The following is a 15,395-nucleotide window of genomic DNA, read 5'->3' on the forward strand; positions in this document are numbered from 1 at the left end:
TCCTTTCAAACGAGTTGGTTTAATTTCAGGTGATACAAAGTTTAGGGTAGAACTAGGACCAAAGAGCAGACTCTGGCAAGGTTCTGAGCTGGTTTTACTTTAAATTCACAGTTATGGTAGGAATGACTTAGTGAAAACAACTAAGAGATAATGAGCCACTGTAAGAATTTTTTTTTTACAAAAGTTTATTCTTAAATGTACAACAGCTCCAAGACAACACTTAATTCCAGCTTTATGTGGCAAAAGATGTTATGGCAGGGAATATAGACGTTTAAATAAGGATGAAATAAAGGGTCACCATCTCCTCAGGTACAAGGAACAGCTTACTTTTTGCCAGATTTCTTAATTCCACCTGTGGCTGCAAAAGAAAAATAGTCACAATTAGGGAAAAATATAGATCTTACGGTAGATGCCCCATGGACCTGCTGTGGACCTTAGTAAAGCCTGGCTTTTGTACTGGGCATTCACTTTAACACAAGCATGGATAGCAGCTTCACTGATATTGTCTGTTCTAGGTAAAGGTAAAATGAGGATAAGATGGAGTTTACAAGCAGTGGCTGGCTGTGCACTGGTCTAGATCTACACTCCTGTATACTTCATGGATTGGCTTATTTAATCCTCATGCCATATCAAACCATTTTACAGAAAAAGAAGTTTTTTTTTTTTTGAGACAGAGTCTTGCTGTGTTGCCCAGGCTGGAGTGCAGTGGCACGATCTCGGCTCACTGCAACCCCCGCCTCCTGGGTTCAAGCCATTTTCCCGTCTCAGCCTCCCGAGCAGCTGGGACTACAAGCCCCAGCTAATTTTTGTATTTTTAGTAGAGATGGGGCTTCACCATATTGGTCAGGCTGGTCTCGAACTCCTGACTTCAGGTGATCCGCCTGCCTCGGCCTCCCAGAATGCAGGGATTGCAAGTGTGAGCCACCGAGCCCAGCCTTTTTTTTTTTGAGACGGAGTGTTGTTTTGTCACCTAGGCTGGACTACAGTGGTGCAATTTTGGCTCACTGCAGCCTCCGCCTCCCGGGTTCAAGCGATTGTTAATGCATCAGCCTCCCGAGTAGCTGGGACTACAGGCACACGCCACCACATCCGGCTAATTTTGGTATTTTTAGTAGAGATGGGGTTTCACCATGTTGGCCAGGCAGGTCTCGAACTCCTGACCTCAAGTGGTCCACCCACCTCAGCCTCCCAAAGTGCTGGGATTACAAACGTGAGCCACTGTGCCCAGCCAAAAAAGAAGTATTATTGTTAGGTGTTGTTCAAGGTATGTGACAAGCCAGGATTCCAACCTGAGTTGTCTGACTTCAAAGTCCACATTCTTAACTGCCATGTTACACTTACACTGCCTTCCATATTATGATCCTGGCACCTGGTATACTCTACTAATTTACAAATCATCATATATGTGGAACCCAGTAGGCGATTTAAGAAACAGTGTAGGATTGGGCCAGGCACCGTGGCTCACACCTGTAATCCCAGCACTTTAGAAGGCTGAGGCGGGCAGATCACAAGGTCAGGAGATCGAGACCATCCTGGCCAAATGGTGAAACCCTGTCTCTACTAAAAATACAAAAATTAGCCAGGAATGGCCATGTGCACCTGTAATCCCAGCTAGTCAGGAGGCTGAGGCAGGAGAATCACTTGAACCCAGGAGGCGGAGGTTGCAGTGAGCTGAGATCGCGCCACTGCACTCCAGCCTGGGCAACAGAGTGAGACTCCATCTTAAAAAAAAAAAAAAAAAAAAAGAAAGAAATAGTGTAGGGTTATGTATGCATAATACAGGAAAGAAGATCCAAAGGGGCCTGACAAAATAAACCTTAAAAAAAATATATTAGATGATGCTCAATGAGAAACAACTAGCATAGAGTTACACTAAGGACTGATCTTTTCCCTATACACAATCACAGATTAAAAGAGGGTGCAAGATACCTTTTTTTTTTTTTGAGATAGGGTCTCACTCTATCTCCCAGGCTGGAATACAGTGGCGTGATCCCAGCTCACTGCAGCCTGAACTCCTGTGCTCAAATAATCCTCTTACCTTTAATTCCTGTGCTTAAATGAGGCTGCCTCAGCCTTTTAAATAGCTGGGATTACAGGAAATGAGCCACCACCACCACGCTCAGCTAATTTTAAAATTTTTCTGTAGACAGGGTCTCCCTTTGATGCTGTGAACTCCTAGCCTTAAACAATCCTCCTGCTTAGGCCTCCCAAAGCACTAGGATTATGGTTGTCAGCCACTGTGCCTGGCCCCTTACACCATTCTGAAAAGGAATCTCAAGAACTAGAATCTCAGTGCTGGGTAGGTAAAGAATAATGGATCAAACCCACTGGGAGACAGGTCTTGAGAAGCCCCAGATGACACTCCCACCATCCTTGTCTCCATCATGTCTAGTGTGGCTCACAGTGCTCAAATAGGGCATAAACAACTGTGGAGGAAATAATCACTAGTTGGATGAATGTAAAATAATGCTTAAGATGCACATAAAGTACTAGAACTGCTGGGCCTCAAAAATCTTTTGAAATATAATGAATTCTTCCTACATAAAAGATGTAAAAAGGTGGAGGATTCAGTTAGAAAAGCATATGGAGCAACAGCACACTGAAGAGCCTGGACTTTATCTTTTAGTCTAGGCACACCCAGAAGTAGAAAGACTCAGAAAGCAAAAGCATAGAGATAATAATGAGTACAAAAAAAAAAAAAAGGTGGCCGGGGGCTTTGGCTCAGGCTTTGGGAGGCTGAGGCAGGTGGATCACCTGAGGTCAGGAGTTGAGACCAGCTTGGCCAACATAGTGAAACTCCGTCTCTACAATAAATACGAAAAAAATTAGGCGTGGTGGCTCACGCCTGCAATCCCAGCATTTTTGGGAGGCCGAGGCGGGTGGATCACCTGAGGTCAGGAGTTGAGACCAGCTTGGCCAACATAGTGAAACTCCGTCTCTACAATAAATACGAAAAAAATTAGGCATGGTGGCTCACGCCTGCAATCCCAGCATTTGGGAGGCCGAGGCGGGTGGATCACGAGGTCAGGAGTTCAAGACCAGCCTGGCCAAGATGGTGAAACCCTATCTCTACTAAAAATACAAAAATTAGCCGAACTCGGTCTCAAAAAAAAAAAAGAAAAAAAAAAGAAAAAGAAAAATTAGCCAGACGTGGTGGCAGCCGCCTGTACTCCCAGCTACTTGGGAGGATGAGGTAGGAGAATCGCTTAGAACCCGGAAGGCGGAGGCCGCAGTGAGCCGGGATCGCGCCGCTGCATTCCAACCTGGGAGACAGAGTGAGCCTCTGTCTCAAAAAAACAAAACAAAACAAAACACACACAGAAAAACTTCGAAGTCAAGTAACGCTCAAACACTAAGAAGGCAGTGAAATACGAATTTGGGGCAAGAGATTGCGGAAGACACTGAGAAACTTAACTGTATGAATCTGCGTCTGAGGTAAATACATTTCAATGTTTCCGTTTCTGCAGCTCTTCCCTAAGGAATGGAAGCCCAAACTGCCTGGGAGGCAGGAGACTTCGTTTCCAGCTCCCGACCTTTACTGCTGCTGCAAATCCGAGACTGGCTAAAGACCATCCGCTACAGCGGACGTCGGAAAACGAGACCTCGCAGTTCAGGAGGCAGGAAAAAGGCATGTCCGCGCCCTCATCCCAACAGAGGCTCACAGCCTTTGGCCAGCTTGAGCTGTATTCAGCCCCCACTTACCCAAGGGCCCCTTCCCTGCGGCCTTCGCTTTTAGCTCCTCGAGTTTCTTCTGCTCCTCTTTTTGTTTCTGCTTGAAAGCCTTATCTTCCTGGGGAGAGGCAGAGCGGGTTCAACTCAGGCCTGTCTCCCAGGCCCTCCGCACCCGCCCGTGCCTCCGCGCCCGCCCTCACCTCGTCCATCTCCTTGGCCTGCTTCTTAGGCTGTTTCAGTGGCTTCTTCTTGCCACCTGTGGGCGACACGAGCACGTTCGGCCTGCCCCTGCCGCCCGGTCCCTGCCCCACCGTCCCCGCAGTCCTCGCAGTCCTCACCGTCTTCACCGTCCGGCAACACTTACCTTCGCGGCCGGACATGGCGCCTGCCGCCCCTTCCCCAGACCCTGCCACCGGAAACGGCGCATCTTCCCCCACCCTCTGTCGTAGACAGCGAGGCGGCCCCCCTGATTGGCTCCTAGTCAGGAAGTTGAACTCTCGCTACCGGATGCGGCACTCCAGGGGCGGGGACTAACAGGTCAGAGGTCAACTGAGTGGCAGACGCTAGGTCGGGCTGCGCCAGGTACGAGGAGCTAGGGTCGTCCTGCCAGGGTAGAATCCGGAACCGTAGGAGGGGTACTTAATCGGAAGGCCCCCCAGGCCTGTGGCCGTGCGCGGGAAGAGCACTTCAGGTACACAGCAGGGCATGTGCATGTGCAAAGGCCTTGAAGCTCGGCGCGTTCCTGAAACCGAGGAAAGCACAGCTTGGGTGGAGGTAGATTAGGCTGGGAGATGGCAGAAGTGGGCGGGAGTTATATCACATGGTCCTATAGCTTTGAAAACCCCTGTAAGGAGTTTGTTTTATAATATAGTCAGGGGTGCAGCAGTTTGCGAATTCTGTTTATTCATCTATGAAAATGGTCTAAAAAATTTATTTTGGTGATGGCCATACAACTCTGTGAATGTGCTAAAACCACTGAATTGTACACATTGGGTGAATTATATAGTATGCAAGTTATTGCGTGAATTATATGGTATGCAAGTTATATATCAATAAAGCTTTTTTTTTTCCCCGAGATGGAGCCTTGCTCTTGTTGCCCAGGCTGGAGTGCAATGGCACGATCTTGGATCCCTTCAACCTCTGCTTCCTGGGTTCAAGCGATTCTCCTGTCTCAGCCTCCCCAGTAGCTGGGATTACAGGTGCCCGCCACCATGCCTGGAAAATTTTTGTGTTTTTAGTAGAGACTGGGTTTCGCCTCCCCAGTAGCTGGGATCACAGGTGCCCGCCACCATGCCTGAAAAATTTTTGTATTTGTAGTAGAGATGGGGTTTCGCCGTGTTGGCCAGGCTGGTCTCGAACTTCTGACCTCATGATCCTCCCGCCTCGGCCTCACAAAGTGTTGGGATTACAGGGGTGAGCCACCGCACCCAGCCAAAGCTCTTAATTTTTAAAATAACAGTGCTGAGTGCTGGGATGCTACAGTGTCCAAAGATTAGGCAGATGAATACATTTTTTGCTGGGTATGTACTATATGTAGGTACCAAACTGAAATTCTAGTGAGTGAGACGGACTATAACCAAAGCAAATAAATGAGATACATATTGCAGGTCATGTGATAGGTGCATGGAAAAAATAAAGCGTAGAAAGTGGGTCAGGAGTGCTAGGGTGGGAGTAGGATCGTCATATCTGATAGGCTGTGTGTAGACCTTCCAAGGGGCTACTAGTTGAGCAGGACTTGAAGAAGGTGAGGGAGCAAGCAGCACTGATAGCAGCTGTCATGAAGGCCCTGAGCTGGGGACAACCTGGTGCACTCCAGCAACTTCAAGAAGATCCATGTGCTTGGAGTGGAGTGAGGAAAGGGAGACTAGTGGGAGATGAGGTCAGAGGAATGAGAGCCAGTGGGTAGGTTCTCTGTAGGCCATGGAAAAGACAGGCTTTTACCTTGAGAGAAGTGGGGAACCATTGTAGGGGTTGAGCAGAGAGACATGGTCCCACCTGTGTTTGGAAAGGAACATTGACTCTGCTGACAATAAATTGCAGTGACTGGAATAGAAGCAGGGTGATGTCTGTCAGGAGGCTCTTGGGATAATCCAGGCTAGAGATGTGATGTGGGTCATTGGGCCCATTTGATATCAGTGGCAGAGGTGAGAAGAGGAGGGATCCTGGATTTGGAAAGCCAGTGGCATTTGCTGATAGATGGATGTGAGGTGGGAGAGAAATGAGGAATCAGGGGTGATGCGAGGTTGTTGGTCTGAATACTTGAACTTGGTATTGCTGTCATCCACATTGGAGAAGGCTATGGGAAAAACAGGTTTGGGAGGGGAAGATGAGATCTCCATTAGATTTTCAGGCAGACGGGCCGGGCGTGGTGGCTCATGCCTGTAATCCCAGCACTTTGGGAGGCTGAGGTGGGTGGATCACGAGGTCAGGGATTCGAGACCAGCCTGACCAACTTGGTGAAACCCCGTCTCTACTAAAAATACAAAAAATAGCTGGGCATGGTGGTGGGTGCCTGTAATCCCAGCTACTCTGGAGGCTAAGGCAGGAGAATTGCTTGAACCCAGGAGGCAGAGGTTGCAGTGAGCCGAGATTGTGCCACTGCACTCCAGCCTGGGTGATAGAGCAAGACTCTGTCTCAAAAAAAAAAAAAAGATTTTCAGGCAGAGATACAGGTTGGGAAGTTTGATAAATGAGCCAAGAACCCTGTGGAGAGAGGTATGGGCTGGAGGAGTCAAGAGTATAATTTTTTTTTTTTTTAAATAACTTTATTGGGCTGGGTGCGGTGGCTCAAGCCTGTAATCCCAGCACTTTGGGAGGCTGAGACGGGCGGATCACGAGGTCAGGAGATCGAGACTATCCTGGCTAACACAGTGAAACCCCGTCTCTACTAAAAAATACAAAAACTAGCCGGGCAAGGTCGTGGGCGCCTGTAGTCCCAGCTACTGGGGAGGCTGAGGCAGGAGAATGGTGTAAAACCTGGGAGGCGGAGCTTGCAGTGAGCTGAGATCTGGCCACTGCACTCCAGCCTGGGCAACAGAGCGAGACTCCGTCTCAAAAAAAAAAAAAACTTTATTGATGTATAACTTGCATACCATACAATTCATGCAATGTGTGCAATTCAGTGGTTTTATTATATTCACAGAGTTGTATGGCCTTCACCAAAATAAATTTTTTAGACCATTTTCATAGATGATTTTTAAAACCACAGGACTGGATAAGAGAGGAGTCTGAGTGCTGAGCGCTGGGGTGCTGCATATTCCATAGGTTAGGCAGATGTGTGGGGACTGGAAACCAAGTGAAATGGCATGTGAAGGAGGAGGGGGTGAAGGCCAGATCAGAGGGAGGTGGATGGAATCAGAGAAGAGAAACAGTGAATTCAGGCAGTCTGTCAAGGAGTTTGGTTATAAAGGGAACCAGAGAAATGGGGCAGTTGCTGGTGGGGGTGTCAGATCAATTACTGAGCAGTGTCTCAGGAAGAGAGAGGATTTGGGCCCTGGGGCACAGGTTGGTCTTCCCTAGAAGCATGGGTTTTTTTATCCTGAGGATCAAGAGAGGAGGTGGAAATGGGGTAGTTACTGGTGATTGGGAGTTTGTAGAAGTTCTCTTCCAACTTTTTATTATTTTCTTGGTGGAAAATGAAGCAAGCAGACTATCAGGCTGGAAGTGAAGATGAGGAACATGATAGAGGCTTGAGGAAGGAGCAGTTTGGTAGGAGACAGCCATCTACATAGAGTGGGAGAATGGATCTGAAGGGGCAGGATTCCGAACTTGACCCTCAGGGCCCTACTTCACCTGTCCAGCTTCTCCATCCATTCATCTCTGCTTGTGCTTTCCAGTTGCACTGACTGCCTTTCAGGTTTTGAGCAACCTCAAACACTTTCCACCTTTTTTCTTTGCCAGGAACATTCTTCCCCTTGCTGGTTGGCGGGCCTGTGAAACATCTAAGTGGTGACATCCTGGGGGCTGAGAAATGGGGTTGGGGTTGGGGGCTGGTGGGGTGGTGGAGAGGCTGAGGGGAGGGACTGGAGTGGAGAAACAACTTGGGAATTATTGCCACATTCCCTTATGAAGTCTCTGTTGTCACCCAGCTTAGGTTCTAGTGAGAGAATAGGCAACACATAAGGAAATGTGTCCATCAGGAGAAAAATAAAGCAGAGAAGGTAGCTGGGGAGGGAGTGGTCAAAGAAGCGTTACTAAGAGGTGATATTTGGGCAAAGATGAAGATGTCAGGGTGAGCTGAGTAGACTTGTGTAGGAAGAGTCATCTAGCTGGAGGAGGTGGCAGGGCACAGAGCAGCACAGTGGCTGGAGCAGAGTATGACAGTAGAAGGAAGAGGATGAGGGCTGAGAGGTCTCAGGGCTTCTTGGCCACCACCAGGTGAAATGGGAGCTTTTGGGGGATTTTGATCAGAGGAATGTAATCTGATTTTTGTGTTACAGAGCCTTGGGCTGCCATGTGCAGAACGTGGGGGTGGGGTAGGGGAGGGAAGAAAGCGAAGATTGCACAAGAGACAGAGTAGTTGTCATCTCTGTCAGGAATGGGTGACCTTTCTGGGGTCTAAAAGTGGGCAGCTAGTAGATGCAGTGCTGGGAAAGGAGGCTGAGAAGGTTGGAGGAAGCCAAAAGGGGCAGTGATGTGGGAAGGGAGGGTGTTGAAAAGTGGTGCCAGCCATGGCGGACACTGGATGCTTTGTTTGATGAAGAATACACCTGCAGGGGTGTCACAGAGTCCCAGCCTGTGTGTCATGGGTGCTGGCCTTGAGGCCTGGGAGTCTCACTGGGCTTCTGGGGCTTGGATGGCATGCACCCTTATGGCCATGGAACCCAGCCTTATGAAGGGGGCCCAGGGGTTTGGATGTGGCACGAGCTTGGGACCACTGTCACAGTGATGTTCCCTTCTGCGGCTCTCAGCTCAGACCCACTTTGCCCAGAAGACATGTTTCTACCCTACCAGCTGTGTTTTCAAAGCCCCTGAGCTTCTCCAAAGACAGCTCTTAGCACAGCATGATGGATAGGAGGCGAGGGTGCTGTGGGGGGCCCCTGTCTCACATCACCTTCCATCAGGAAGCCCCTTTCTATTCTGTATCTGGAGCTCCTTCAATTTCTTCCTGTCTGCAGCTCCCTCTGCTTTTCTCTCTCTGGCTTGGTCTGTTGGCCACCAGGTGTCGCTCTCACAGCCAGGATCAGTGCTTAGGGACTTTGAGGTGTGGTTTGGCCAGAGGAGGGTGCTGTTGGCTCAGCTTTTTCTGAGAAAATGGGTCACCTGGCCACCTCTTTGCGGTCCTCAGAATCACTGGCACTCTTGCGCTCAGGTGAGGTCTGATTCTGGATAACGGGAGACTCCTTGCTGTTCAGGTAATGAGAAGCAGGCCCAAATACCAAAGCAAGATGGAAGAGGGAAAGATGAGAGAAACCTAACCCATTGAGCAATGGCAGGTTGGAGAGGAAAGAGAAAGCTTATGGAAGTCAAGAAGTGTGAGACTGAGAGTTGGTGGCCTGGAAAGTCTGGGGACGAAGACGGATGGCGTGAACCTAAGAAAAGTCCTCTGTGGCAAAAACAGTTTTGTTTTGTTTTGCCCTTGGAATTGTCTTAGAGGAGAGCTGAGAGTTTTCTGTCTTGGGTCACAAATGGCCTGTGTCCTTAGGCCCTTGCACAGAATTGAAACTCTGCTTCCCTTGTGCTGAGGCAGTCCTTAGAGAGTCTGGGGAGTTGGTTTTGAGGCTGTTTGACAGAAATGATCCTGGATCTTAGTCTTCCTGAATTTCCCTGAGTTCTACAACATTGCAGGGAGTATTTATGCATCTTTGTGGGGCTTTGTCAGCATGTATACAACTCTGGTTTCAAAACTGTCTTTGATATCAGAAACCCGGACATCAGGATTCTCATTCAAGTCATAGCAGAGAGACTTGGGGGATGTAGGGAAGTGGGTAGCAGGGAAAGGTCCGCTTTGTGTGGCATGGTGGCAGGCACTGGAAGGAATGGTATCCTAGAGGCTCTTCCCCAACTGCGTTCCATTGCCCAAGAGCACCCAGGGAGAGCCTGACCATCCTCTTGCCACAGGGGCCGCAGTCTCTGGGCCCAACAGGGTGGTGCTCAGTTTAGATGATTATAGTGAGGATTAGTCTGTTCAGAACTGTCCCTAGGCCTCAGAACGGACTTATGTCCAGCCTTTCTTAGCTGTGAGCTGACCTGTCTGGCGTCCCCCTCACAGATCTCCTGATGGCGGGGCGCAGCCCTGGGTTTGCCATGCAGCACATCGTGGGTGTGCCCCGCATACTGGTCCAGAGGGGCCTCCTTGGAAGGGACCTCTTTATGACCAGGACTCTCTGCAGCCCAGGCCCAAGCCAACCTGGAGAGAAAAGACCTGAGGAAGTGGCCCTCGGCCTGCATCACCGCCTCCCAGCACTGGGAAGAGCCCTGGGGCACAGCATTCAGCAACGAGCGACCTCCACAGCCAAGACTTGGTGGGACAGATATGAAGAGTTTGTTGGACTCAGTGAGGTTCGAGAGGCCCAGGGAAAGGTGACAGAGGTGAGGAGGGGAGCTGGGGTGGCTGGCCCTGCCCTCTGACTTGGGAAATGTGCCAAACCAGTCACGTGGTGCTGGGTAGCCCCATCCAGACTTGTGTTTGGCCTCATTTCTCATGTGGAAACCTGGGCTTGATGCTTCTGGGGTGAAGGTCTCCATGTAACTGTGCCACCTACTTTCTCTAAAAACAGTTACTGTGTACTAATAAGTCCCTGGCCACTAACATCCACTCTGTGAGGCCAGCAAATACTTCCTTTGTGGACTGTTTGGGGATTGATGGTGAAAGTTACCTGGGGCTTGCTGCAGTACTGTTACTGTGTGTAATTACAACATCTTTTGCGAAGGTAGAGGGCACTGGGAAATGTCACACTGTGAGGTGGAAAGAGCGGGTTGTGGTTGTCAAGTCCTTTGTGGTGAGAGAGAAGCATTCTGTCATCTCTGTTCCCACTCCTTCTTAGGCATGGAGTAGTGTAACAAGGTGGGAAGAACCGGGGGTTCAGCGGGGGATTTGAGACAAACAGTGCCATTTCTTCCCTTGGAGATTTTGAGCTTGGCTGAGCTGGTGTTTCCAGGTCTATAAACTGGAGGCTGCAGCAGTGCCTTTCATGGTATTGTTATGAGGCATAAATAAGGCAACACACGGGAAACAGCCTACCAACACAGGTTTGATGGACACAAATTGTGTGCATTGTTAGCTGTTTTCAAGTTTTTTCAGGGGCATGTTATTTCTGCTTGAATGGCTAAATCTCGTGATTCTGATGGGTGTCGCCCAAGGCTGCACTTTGAACACCACTGGGTGAGCCAGGATTAGTGTCTAAGGAATTCCGTTTCCACCCTTTGCAGCTCACACCCCAGTGACCTCTTCTTAGCCACAGCCTCGCTGGGAATGCAGCTGAGCCTGTGTGGGTGTGGAGAGAAGGTGCAGATGGCCTCCGGTTTTCTCTTTGCAGGCTGAGAAAGTGTTCATGGTGGCTCGAGGGCTTGTCCGAGAGGCTCGAGAGGACTTGGAAGTTCACCAGGCCAAGCTGAAGGAGGTGAGGGACCGCTTGGACCGTGTCTCCAGGGAGGACAGTCAGTACTTGGAACTGGCTACTCTCGAGCACAGGATGCTGCAGGTAGGCACCTCAGGAGGCAGTCCTTTCACACCTGGACAGTGACCCTAGCCTGGCAGATCATGGAGGGGCCAGGTGGGAATTCTGACTGGTCTTTAATCAGAGGCCTGGTACAGTGGTAAACCAGAAGCTCCTATGGAGGGACAGAACCCCAAGCTTCCAGAGCCTATCCATCTACTTTCTTCTGGAGTACAGGGGCCAACTGTTCAGAGCAGTATAGCCTGGGACCCAGAATGCTGAGGAAGGAGAACCATGGAGGGGCTGGCCCAGGAAGTGCTGGACACTTCCCTTCGTGTAGACATAAGTACACCTCTGGTCAAACCCAGGACTGCACAGGTGGGACGGTCATGCAACTCACTTTGCTCACTCCCAATTCCTTTGCCCCTCTGACCCAGCCGGGTTGTGCTACCTTCATTCATTCAGCAGGGGTCTACGGAACATGTACTCTGCCAGGCACAAGGTAGTGAGCCATCTGCTGGTGGCTATAGCTGCAGGGCCACCTTGTCCCCATGTAACCCAGTAACATGGCTTTGCTTCTGCAGGAGGAGAAGAGACTTCGCACAGCCTATCTGCGTGCAGAAGACTCTGAGCGCGAGAAATTCTCCCTCTTCTCTGCGGCTGTGCGGGAAAGTCATGAGAAGGAGCGCACAAGGGCCGAGAGGACCAAGAACTGGTCCCTCATTGGCTCAGTCCTGGGGGCCCTGATTGGTGTGGCTGGCTCCACCTATGTGAACCGCGTCCGGCTACAGGAGCTGAAGGCCTTACTCCTGGAGGCACAGAAGGGGCCTGTGAGTCTCCAGGAGGCCATTCGAGAACAGGCGTCTAGCTACTCCCTCCAGCAGAGGGACCTCCACAATCTCATGGTGGACTTGAGAGGCCTGGTACATGCTGCTGGGCCAGGGCAGGGCTCTGGGCCACAGGCAGGTACTCCCCCTACCAGAGATAGAGATGTAGACGTCCTTTCAGCTGCTTTGAAAGAGCAGCTCAGTCATTCCAGGCAAGTCCATTCATGTCTAGAAGGCTTACGAGAGCAGCTTGATGGCCTAGAAAAGACTTGTAGCCAAATGGCTGGGGTGGTTCAGCTTGTAAAGGCTGCAGCACACCCAGGCCTGGCGGAACCAGCAGACGGGGCTATGCCCAGCTCCTTGCTAGAGCAGGGGAGTATGATCTTGGCACTGTCGGACACGGAGCAGAGACTAGAAGCCCAAGTCAACAGGAATACCATATACAGCACCCTGGTCACCTGTGTGACATTTGTGGCCACAATACCTATGCTCTACATGCTATTCAGAGCCAGCTAACCCCTGGCCCCTCCTCCAGAGGGTCTGAGGCAAGGGCTGTAAATGTGGATTTAGTTAGAGAATCGTAGCAATGAAGTGAGCCTTTGGGGGCGTGTATAACCTCAATCTGAAGGAGCAGCATCTGTGTGACTCACCAGCAGGCACACTTCACTTTGCAGACAAGGTTCATTTACATTAATTATCAAAACTTTGTGCTAATGTCCAATTAAAATATCCTGAGTTTTATTATTTAAAACAATCAGACTGAGTTTTTTTCATTGAGAATCAAGATCCAAGACTTGAAGGTTGGGCCTGGAGTTGGGGTAGTCACCCCCTTTAGTTCCTCTCTCATCTCCTCTCTGTCCTCTTTTCTGAACTGTTATGGATGTACTCCTGAGGCCTAGATTTTCATTTTGGATTTCCTGGCCTGCCCTCCACTTACCTGACTGTCCGATGTCAGATGGCCTGGGAGTTCCAGCGAGTGGAACCTAGCTGGCTGCCTACTCATTGGTGACCATGGTTACTTCCCATCTCCTGGATCACTTTCTCTACCATGTCGGGGAGAACTTCTGGTTCTAGTACTGGAGGAGTGATCAGAGGAAAGTAGGGAAGAGATTGGGGGAATGGTTGATAAGTGTTGCTGGGGACGTAAGTATAGGAATTGGTGGCCAATCTGGATCCCTGGTACAGAGAGTGCTTTGGGCAGCACTGGTGTGCCACTGGGGCTGGGTGCACCTCCACACAGCCCGGGGAAGTCTTCCACAGGCATAGGCAGAGCTCAGGACACCAGGAGTGTGCATGGAGAGGCAGTGATAGGGAAGAGGGGGTCTCCCACGGGTGGGAGGTGCAGTGGGGGCATGTGTATGATCTCTTTTCAGAGGGGAACAGTGACCCATCACCTCCTGGACTAAATGGCCATGGGTGGCCTTGTGTGCCCTGAGTAAACAGGAGCTTTGGGCTGGTATTCAGTCCTGGTGTTGGAGTATTGGAAGTCAGGCACATTCCAGAGAACCCACTCCCCTTTGAGAGCGCAGGGTAGCTGTATGCAGGGGCTGCAGGTGGGGGCTTGTTCACTGGTGTCTGTGCAGAGCTGTCAGAGCCTGTGGAGCCAGGAGTGTTTCCCATAAGGCATACTTTCTTCTTGGAGCCTGTCTTGGGCAGTGAGTATGGCCCAAATGTACCCCACCTCAGGTTTTCAGCACCTGGTCCCTCAGTCACTCTGTCCTTGGCGAGTAATGGCTCCCCAGAATGGCATGGGATGGAAAGACCCCTGCGCTTACAGTGTTCACATTCCTCATAGGGCCGTAGGTATTGTATCTGTGTACAGATGAAGGGGGTTGTGGGGTTTGGAAGACCCAGTTTCCTCTGGGGTGAGATAGGTCCTGAAGGGTGTGTGCTTGGATGAATGGATTTGGGGAGGGAGGGATTCTGTGCATGTGAAGGGGGCTCCTACAAGCTACATAGGCAGGAAAGCCAAAGTGGGTGAGGGACTGGGGCAGACTGTCCTGGCTGGGGTGGTGATGAGTGTGGGGGAGTTGCGCAGAATGAAGTCAGAGGCCCAGGTTACCAGGTTGGCAGTCTGAGGTCAGAGGCTAAGGGTGAGGGATCCAGGGAAGGATTGCTATGCTGCTGCAGACAGGGTGCTAAGCACCTGGACTCAGGTGCTGGAAGTGGGAGTGGAGGAAAAGGGGTGACCTGACGGGAGACCCTTGATAGCCGGCGGGAGGTGGGAAGAGGGTGTCTGTAGCTCTAGGGCAGTAGCCAGTGTGGATGGACCTGAATCTCTTGATTGAGGTTCCCCTAGCCTGTGGAGTCCTTGGAGGCTTTCAGATGATGCGTGTGACATTTTTGCCTCCCAGGAAGCTGTGCCAATGGCTTTTAGCCAAAGTCCTCCAAAAGTCCTAATTGGATGGGCCAGGTTCTGGCTCCTGAGTTAGCCATGGGCATGCCAGGGTGTGAAGGGCCCTGCACAGGGGACAAATGGGCCCCAGGAGAGAACCCTTCTGCCAGTGTTTCCTCCCGCAGAAGGCCCAGGTGTTTGCCAGTGAGAGAGCCCAGACTTGCCCAACGCTTCTCAGCTTGGGGTGGGTCCAGGTCTGGGTCCTGGGCTGGGAAGAAAGGAAGGAAGTGAGCCCTTGCTTGTGCGCCTCTGCAGCCCAGGTGCCCTGCCTTCACAGTCCCGCTAGAGGTGGTATCACCCCCACTTGCTGGTGAGCAAATAGGCTGGGGGGGTTGGTGTCAGGTTACATGGCTTAGTTGATGGCGCAAGCCCAGGTCCAAAGCCCACGTTCTCAAACAGCCAGAGGTGGGGCCGGAAGGAGGGATTGGCTGTTGGGGAGTACTAGGAGCAGGGGCGGTGGGCAGGGCCAGGTGCGCAGGGGAGAAACAAGGCGCTTCGGAGTTCAGGTAAAGAAAGTTGGGGAGGATGACCACCGGAGCCGGGTAAGGAGCTCCGGGCGCGGGGCGAGGCCGGGCGCTGGCAGAAGAACGGGTTGGGCAGGTGAGGGACCCGTGTGCGACCCGGCTCTGGACGGGCGGGAAGAAGCCGGGGCGCTGTTCCACGAGCACCTGCGGGTGCGGAGCGCGACCCTCCGCCTCGGCCCCTCGCAACCGGGAAAGTTCCCAGTTCCGGTTCCAAGGCGGCGCGCAGGTGAGGCCGATGGGGCGGGGCGGCTTTGGCTCCCGGGGTTCACTCCTCACCCCTCTGGGCTACTCGCGTTGCCATGGCGACCGCCGCTGTGCAACCCGCCCCCGCCCTCCCGCGTGCGGGAGGGGTCGGCTCCCCAGCCCTCTGCCGACGCGG

The 15,395-nt window shown here is 51.4% G+C and overlaps 3 protein-coding genes across 8 annotated transcripts in view; 2 read left to right on the forward strand and 1 right to left on the reverse strand.

Annotated features, from left to right (window-relative positions):
- TMA7 (translation machinery associated 7 homolog (S. cerevisiae)) lies at nt 1-4,061 on the reverse strand. The gene is made up of 3 exons (XM_011939177.1): nt 3,873-4,061; nt 3,703-3,790; nt 1-358 (listed from the first exon to the last, which is right to left on the reverse strand). Exons 1-3 carry the CDS (start codon nt 4,050-4,052, stop codon nt 324-326), a joined length of 303 nt encoding a protein of 100 aa, XP_011794567.1. The 5' UTR covers nt 4,053-4,061; the 3' UTR covers nt 1-323.
- On the forward strand, nt 3,875-12,851 carry CCDC51 (coiled-coil domain containing 51). 5 transcript variants are annotated; one of them, XM_011939172.1, is made up of 4 exons: nt 3,875-4,254; nt 9,884-10,203; nt 11,151-11,315; nt 11,855-12,851. In XM_011939172.1, the coding sequence occupies exons 2-4, from the start codon at nt 9,892-9,894 to the stop codon at nt 12,611-12,613; spliced, it is 1,236 nt and encodes a 411-aa protein (XP_011794562.1). In that variant the 5' UTR covers nt 3,875-4,254; nt 9,884-9,891; the 3' UTR covers nt 12,614-12,851. The 5 variants fall into 5 exon arrangements, with proteins under 5 accessions (XP_011794562.1, XP_011794561.1, XP_011794565.1 ...); XM_011939171.1 differs by having other exon boundaries at nt 4,231-4,363; XM_011939175.1 differs by having other exon boundaries at nt 4,231-4,363; nt 10,005-10,203; nt 11,044-11,315.
- A 2,061-nt stretch (nt 12,852-14,912) lies between these two features.
- Nucleotides 14,913-15,395, forward strand: part of PLXNB1 (plexin B1) — a 26,490-nt gene continuing 26,007 nt past the window's right edge. For both annotated transcript variants that reach the window (XM_011939178.1, XM_011939179.1), the window contains exon 1: nt 14,913-14,998. The gene's annotated coding sequence lies outside the window, so the exon portion shown is untranslated. The remainder of the gene's footprint in view (nt 14,999-15,395) is intronic.

This window comes from Colobus angolensis, unplaced genomic scaffold (assembly GCF_000951035.1).
Source record: "Colobus angolensis palliatus isolate OR3802 unplaced genomic scaffold, Cang.pa_1.0 Scaffold18, whole genome shotgun sequence".
NCBI lineage: Eukaryota > Metazoa > Chordata > Mammalia > Primates > Cercopithecidae > Colobus > Colobus angolensis.

Coding starts and splice junctions, on each gene's coding strand:
- TMA7 (XM_011939177.1), bottom strand. CDS start 4,052: ATGTCCGGCCGCGAAGGTAAGTGTTGCCGGACGGTGAAGACGGTGAGG. Junction 3,791..3,872: donor AGGCCAAGGAGATGGACGAG/GTGAGGGCGGGC, acceptor GCCTCTCCCCAG/GAAGATAAGGCTTTCAAGCA. Junction 359..3,702: donor CGCAGGGAAGGGGCCCTTGG/GTAAGTGGGGGC, acceptor TTTCTTTTGCAG/CCACAGGTGGAATTAAGAAA.
- CCDC51 (XM_011939172.1), top strand. CDS start 9,892: ATGGCGGGGCGCAGCCCTGGGTTTGCCATGCAGCACATCGTGGGTGTG. Junction 10,204..11,150: donor CCCAGGGAAAGGTGACAGAG/GTGAGGAGGGGA, acceptor TTCTCTTTGCAG/GCTGAGAAAGTGTTCATGGT. Junction 11,316..11,854: donor TCGAGCACAGGATGCTGCAG/GTAGGCACCTCA, acceptor TTGCTTCTGCAG/GAGGAGAAGAGACTTCGCAC.